The following is a 7768-nucleotide window of genomic DNA, read 5'->3' as shown; positions in this document are numbered from 1 at the left end:
TAACTCAGAAATACGTAAAACTGTTTGAAAGTGTTAGAACAAATGAAATTACAAAATACATTGTTCGGATGCTACAACTCTAATAGTCAAAAACCACTAATGAAATTAAAAATTAAGCGTACGGGTTAACCAAATTAACTCATCATACTTGGTTTACAAAAAATCCTACCTATAAAAGAGTTTCTACACGTACCATACTAAACTACTCTAGCACAGGCAAAGTGTTGAGACGCCCAAATATGGTTCAACTTTCAAGCTTGAAACAACACATTATCTATTGAAAAGTCTACTACTAAGTCGGTATGCACTCTGCCATCGCCAATTAGTAAATGCTGAAACATATTATTTAACAATTTCTCATTTCTCTGATCTGCGAAACCTCTTCTGATAAAGATCATGACCAACATATCCCACTGTCACAACTCGACCATCAAATAGACGTCCATGCAAACAATGTGCTGCCATACAAGCAGCTTCAGCTCTCCTATATTCTACAAAAATGGAGCCAGCCTCAAAAACATTGTTAAGATCAATTGAAATATCCTTTTTATTGTCTCCATCAGGACCATTTAACTCTTTTCTCTCATTAGTGTCCAATTCAACAGAACTAACATTCTTCGCATTATTTTCTTCAAGTTTCGGCTCGTCCTCAACAAATGGCTTGTCTTCCATCTCAATCTTCCTTACTGAAATTGAATCAGCAACCTTATCATTGCTTTCCAACTCATTAACTGAAGAATTCTGTAGGTTTGCTGATTCTCCAGTGAAGCTACCAGAATTTTCCTGGCTGGAAGGCTCTTTGACAGAAATATTTCCATCATTTGACGGTGGTGTACATATTTCATCTTTCACAAGTTTGTCAACAACTGTCTGATCAGATAAGCTTTCAACAACCACCTTGGAAACAACAATGTCGTCAGGTTCCACGGACTTGCCAAGCAGCTTAGATATGCCAGCACTATTATCACCACCACTCGTACTTTCCACAGTTTGATCATTACTCTCCAATTCATTCAGAACTCCCAGAGGCTCCGATCTGTCATGTTCTTCAAGATCATTGATGCTTTCACCTAATCGTTCTGTCATATAGTTCTTATTCTCAGATTCCAAGTGGCGGCCATCAGTAGAAGCATTTTTGTTCTTTACTTCATATGCTTCTATGTTGCCAAAAGCGTTTGATGGCTTCGCAACATTAACAGATTTCACCGTACCAAACCTACAGCATTCATAGAAAGATAAGAAAAGAATTACTACAAGTAGCAAGGAAATTTAATAACTCGAAATGAGATTATTTGTCAACCTGGAACACTCCAGCCTTATATCTTCCAATATCTCTTCCAGTTCTGATTCAGAAAATGACAAGAGTGCTTCCATATCCAACTGAAGTAACAAAAATATGCTGGTTATTCTAAATAGTAAATACGACCTTATTTTAACCAGCTCTTAAACATTAGAGAGGAGAAAAAAGAAAAATGAGAATAGAAAAAAGAAGCAATACCACATTCTTTAGCTTTAACACAGCTGTGGGCTTCTCAAGCAGTGGCTTCGCATGCTCAGGAATTCCATAAAATGGCAGTTTCCCAACATGTTCCTAGAAAGAAATTTTTTGGTCCTAAAAAGTTAAGAGAAACTTATAGGCAAAATAAAACCTTCAGTTTAAACTACCAAAAGGGACGATACACACCACTTCAGCCTCTGGAGTAGCAAATACAGCAGTTACAATTTTTCCGCCCAACCTCATACCATTGAGTCCAGCACACGCCTTTGAAGTAACTGAGTGGTCAGCATACTGAAGTAATAAATGATTAGTCTCTGACCAACAGTGGATTAAGATGGCATCTTTGTAAAACGAAAATAAATACATAAAAGAAAATGAATCATGTTCAAGATTCAGCAAAAAACTGAAGATAGAGCCAGTACTATAAAAAAAACGCAAACCACCAGAGTAATGCCTGGCTAGTCTTACCCTGAGGAATGAAAGACATGCATGTAAAAACTTTTCCCCAGTAAGATATGTACCTCAAGAAAAGCACATGGTTCATTAATATCAGCAATAAATTCAATGTGGAATGCCTTCACAGGACCAAAGGCTCTAGCAATCTCCATAAGCTGAAAGGGACATGCAAGAGTTACTACTGAGATATAGTTGTATGGGATAAAAAGGAATTTTGAATTAACAACAGAATTCTATGTCAACTTACCATTTTAGAAGATATATGTTTTGAAATTCCGGCAATGAAGATCTAAAAACTCAAGACAAATCTTGTCAGAAAATGAAGGAGTAAAAGAGAAAATTACAATCAACTAATAACAGAAATTGAATTAATCAGCTGGAAAACATATAGAAGTCTCCTTTTCTCAGAAACAGAGGGCTGGGGACTATAGAAGTTATCAACATTTCTTGGAGGGGCAGTTAAAGCAACATATACATATACACCTTTAGGAGTATCAACGATGTGGAACACAATTTGCATATATAATTTACAGATCATCATGTTCTTGCTACCTACAAACCCATCTCGTGACCTGGCCCCCCACCCTATGGTATCTAACATGAAGTGTTCCCTTTTAGCAAATAGAATGGATGAACAGAGCATTACATGAATTGGAGCGAGAAAAAGGTAACAGGCTAGTGTCTCTGCCAAGAGGTCTGTCTTATTCAGAAGCGGGGCACACACTAGCATTTTTAAGATGAGAATCAAGATGATGGTAAATTCCAAGTTGACTGAAAAATTTCTCGACTTGAAACTGCTAATGAAGTCCTTAGGTGTGCTCCAGTAGCTTTCTGTAGCCATTCATGAATTAACTTAGGCAGTTGATACTATGACATCAGAGTATGCTGCTGCTAGTTGTCAGTTAGAGTGCAATTTGGGACCAGGTATCACAATAGTTAATGCAAGGGCATGTCAAACCACCAAGAATAGTTGACCAGTTACTTCAAGTTCAGTATCCTTAAACTAAATGCTGATAGCTTATCTTGATGCAGTACAAGTACAAATTTCAGCTATTCCTCACATACTGTGAGGCCAGATGTGATTGATCAGGCTCTTAACTCTATCTTTTTCACTAATAAATTTCACCTAAAGTCAAATAAGCTCAACCAGTTTATTGCAGATCACTTATTTTGATGCTCAACTGAATGTCAAGCAAGAAAATGCAAAACCTCAAAAACGACAGTAAAGTAGAGTATTAATACATCCAGTACGATCTTAAGTTATGATGTTCCAGATGCAAACCTTGTGGGGCGAATCCACTACATTGCCACTAATTGAATCAACAGCAACCACCGATTTGTCAGGAAGACCAGTCTGCATGAAAATAGCAACTGTCTGAAAACCTGCTACATGAATAATAACCACAATATACCTCAGAAACTGCAATTATATAGAGAAAATACTGTCTCAATGGAAAATATTGGCTGAGAACAACACCCTCCTAGAAAGCTCATGCACAATGAATTTATGCATATGCAAGAAGAAAGCAGGAAAAGTTAACACTAACGAAGGTTCCCCCAATTATATTAGCCAATGTATCCATGAAACTGCAGCATCTAATGTAATTTAGCAACCCTAATTTCTCTTACAGATAGCTAGAGAAAATGAGATCCTACGATGCAATATGAAATCATCATAAAACCATGAACACATGAAGCCTGATTTTTTTGGTATAGATTGAATGAGCTCTAATGCACCCTAATGGCCATAAACACAAACATCTATCATCTCCAAGAAACACCACCACCAGCTCATCACTCTATACAATGAGTCAAGTTTAATGAACCTTTGCCTTTTTAATCACATAAAACAAAGTAGTCGGAGAGTGCACTTCATTTTCAACATCTCTCCCTCTCCTCAATACATTGGAATATGAACTCTTAATAAGGCATCGATAAAATTCTTTCCCATTTTCTACCATCTGAACCAACAAACTAATAAACGAACATAATAATGCAACTTATTCTAAATGCATCCGGGCCATAAAAGAAAGAAAGTCAATAACATAAGGAAATGAAATAAGATCCCAGTAAGCAAGATAAAGCCAATCATATAACGGCAGTAATTCTTTTCCTCAACATGATTAATTATTATATTAAGTTTGTATTCTACTTTACATGCAACTACTCAACCAAAAAGTTAGCATCTATTGCATCAACGTGCAATATTAAAAATGCGTGTACCACAAGAAGAAAGTAAAGGCATGGTAATATTTCTTACAGTTACATTAGAATAGTCCTTAGGGCGCCTGAGTTTAAGGTTGGACCCAGAAAAGGATATTCCATCAAAAGAAAGGGCAGCAGAAGCATCCTCAGGGGTCAAAAATTCCAAAAGTGCTTGGCCCTTCTCCTTGTGTATCTGCAGTTGAAATATAGCAAAAGCGCTTTGAAATTTACTGGAAATAGGCAGAAGCAGAAAAAGTCAGATTAGATAAGTGTAAGGTTGGGACATACTATACAGCTGATACAGGGTTGGGTTCCATGAATGTAGTTAACACCAGAAGACAGCAAAAAGTTATTAATACGTTCTATTAAATCTTTCTCAGAGGCTGAGGCAGGCAAGTTTTCAACATAAAGCCTCCTCATAGGTCGTGTTGCTTGAGTAAGCTGAATGGACTCAATGGCATGCATCTGTGAAGATAAGGTATGATGAGAAATTGCAGAAGGCTTCACCACAGTAGGGGTCAATGGAGCCCCACTAGGGAACTCCTTTATGTTCACCGACAAACTTTGGCTTGTAGCAGGCACATTTGAAAGAGTTGGACCAACACTGGTGCTCTCTTTTTCAACAGGCTGTAAATCCCATCCAGCTGTTCTCCTCTCTGGAGAACGACGCGTTGGGGAAGGAGTTTTAGCAGCAGCATCAGTTTTCCTCTTTCGAGGTGAATAGCCCCCAAGACCACTTGAAGAGCCGGTATTTCGCCTGTACTGACTAGATCCATTACTTGAAATCCTCTTCTTGTCAACATCAGAATGTTCTCTTCCTGCTCTGTCTTTCATAGAATGTGATAATAGTTCTCCATGCTCCCTTTTGTCTTTAGTTGTTGGCTTATGGGCCTTTGGTGAGTTTGAAAGAGACCTTTTACCTCTCTCTTTTGCGTGCTCTCTGCTTCGTGATCTCCTCCTCTTTGACCTGGATTCTTCAAGATAGCCTCGTGCAGATTCCTGTTCTTTTTTGTCTGAATCATGTTTTTTACCAGTACGCCTGCCTCTAGTTTTATCTTCTTCATTATGATGTTTGTGTCTATTTTCTTTTTCGGGTTTGTCTCTACCCCGATCAGTTAATTTATCTGTATGCATCACAACTCTTGCATTTCTTCTCTTGTACTCATTCTCAGAATCACTGCTCATCCGCCCATCAGTTTTCCTCTTCCTGGAAACCTGTTTGTCCTCATTATGAAGTTGTTTTCTATCTGTTTTGGATTTTTCTCTGCTTCTCTCATAAACGCCATCCTTTTTAGCAGAATCTCTGGCTGGTCTCTTATCAGATCCATTATCAGAATCATCACTCAAAGGACCATCTTTGTTTCTGTTGCTTTGATGATGTCTCTCATCTTTACCTTCTGTCAATCTATTGCTGCTTACATTCTTTGCCACTACACTCTTCAATTTGACACCAGGATTCCGCGATCCCTTATCTTTATCCTGGATTAACTTTTCGTGCTTTTTAGAAGCATTAATATCCCCTTTTCTCCGAGAACTTACCTTCTGAGGGTCGTTTGAGTTATGCCTTATATCCATAGACCCATAATCCTCATTTATTTGCCTATGACATTCAGGAGAATTGAGAGGCTTTTCGTCGTGTGCAATATCAGCCACCCCAGGGCCACTTGCTACTTGCTTATTTGCGTCACCCCTGTTTTTTCTAGTAAGCATTATATCATCAAAACTATATGGCCTCGTCCGCGCTGAAGTTCCCTCCAAGAAATCATGCTGCATTAAGTCATTAGTAATTCCAGATTTCCCTTTGTGTGAATGGGATCTAGTCATGATGATATATTTATGCTTCTTGGGTTCTAAACTTCCAGTCTGGTTGAGTTGTAGGCTGTTCGCAGGAGGTTACAATGAAGAATATGCTGCGAAGAATTATAGATTCAGAAACATTCCTATTGCTATTTCAAGAAAGAGAATGATAACATACATGAAAACTAGCTAGATGTCTCTTAATCTTATTAGCATCCCTTAATCTCTTCTCTATACTTGCAGAACAAATTGCCTCGCTCTCTAAGTATTCAAACACAGGCACGTAATCAACAGTAGCTTCAAAATATATACATCTTTCAGTTACCACAATGCATAACAAACAATGTCCAATATTCAGGGTCTGCTTCTGCTCAATACGTGATTCTTTTCATTAAGCTGTGTGGCACTCACTGTTAGTCAAAGAGAGCCACATAACTAATCCACGTGAACTCAGTGGCACGCCCATGTAGCATAAGTTATCCCTGTAGCATTGGAGGTCGTGCCAGAGTTCTCTAAATATCAACAGTTGAACCACTGGATTGCACTACTAGCATTGCAGTGGAGTTAAATAACTATGATTTCTTGGAAATATAGAGTCAGAAAAGCATTTCACTTGCATACACAAACATGTTTCATTCCTATACATGTATGGTTTGCAACCTCTGGTGGACACTCATTAAACACCAATATAGCAGCATGGAAATTGGGCATATCACAAAGAACATAGAGCCAAACAGATGACAAAAGCCGTCTATTTCAAGAAAGAACACAAAAAGGTAAAATTGATTACGGTACAACAATCTCAGAAGTTGTTGGACTTTATTGGAGAAGCTACAAAAGAGGGTAAGAATAAGTTCTGCAGGATACTATGATTCGCGACCTTACAAATTACTCAAGTACTACTTTTTTCCAAACGCGTGAGGATTGCAAGCAGCGCAAAAACTCCTGAGAAGTTCAACTATCTTTTCTTGTCTTCTTGATTTAGCCCAGTAACCGTAGATGAAAACAGTTATTGAAAACGCCTCCTGCTGCTATTAATTTTCACGTCAAATCCAACACTCCATTATTTTCTAGGAGCCACAGCTTGAAGAAGCACTCATTTTCTAACTCTACCTTTTTGGCTCCATTGAGAAAGGCACTAACATTACACCGAAATTCATGTTACCTAATTAGAGAATAAAACTATAAATCCACATTCATACATCACACAAGTCAATTGATTGTTAGAATTGGTGAACATGAACATCAAAATGCAAAATATAGATACGTACCTGAGTTGAAATACGATGAGTCGTCGGTGATGGCCGGATAGTTAAAAGCTTCGCCGGAGAATATTGGCAGAAGAATGAATGTGCAGAGTGTGAACTGATAAATAAGACCTAGAAACGAGAAGATATTTGCTTCTCTTAAAAGACGGTTCTACCCTTTCTTCAAGATTCATTTTTCTTTTCCCCCCTCCAAAATGCCTTCTCATTTTTTGAAAGGAGAATTTTCGATTAATCAATAGTTAATTATAAACTAATGATTCTCAATTCGTTCCATAGTTTAATTTTGGGTTGATTACAATTATATCCCTTTAAAAACAAAAAATTAGCTTTCACCCTTTTTCAAAATTCTCCATTTACAAATGACCCTCTTCTGTTAGAATTTGAACGAGACATAAAATTTTAATTACTCTTCATCCAATATTTTCTTAATAATACTTTTATGCTTGTACGGGGTAAATGTGATAGATATAAAGTTAACAATGTGTAATTGTAATAAAATATTGGTCTCGAATTAAAATCATTGGATATAAAATAGCCTCTCATG

The 7768-nt window shown here is 37.5% G+C and overlaps 1 protein-coding gene across 1 annotated transcript; it reads right to left on the bottom strand.

Annotated features, from left to right (window-relative positions):
• Positions 1-7332, bottom strand: LOC105171755. The gene is made up of 10 exons (XM_011092968.2): positions 7228-7332; positions 4448-6069; positions 4215-4352; positions 3237-3308; positions 2202-2243; positions 2020-2109; positions 1685-1789; positions 1499-1591; positions 1301-1380; positions 1-1216 (listed from the first exon to the last, which is right to left on the bottom strand). Exons 2-10 carry the CDS (start codon positions 5981-5983, stop codon positions 358-360), a joined length of 3015 nt encoding a protein of 1004 aa, XP_011091270.1. The 5' UTR covers positions 5984-6069; positions 7228-7332; the 3' UTR covers positions 1-357.

The sequence above is a fragment of the Sesamum indicum genome, linkage group LG10, assembly GCF_000512975.1.
Source record: "Sesamum indicum cultivar Zhongzhi No. 13 linkage group LG10, S_indicum_v1.0, whole genome shotgun sequence".
Lineage (NCBI taxonomy): Eukaryota > Viridiplantae > Streptophyta > Magnoliopsida > Lamiales > Pedaliaceae > Sesamum > Sesamum indicum.
This window is presented reverse-complemented; position numbering and strand designations above follow the sequence as displayed.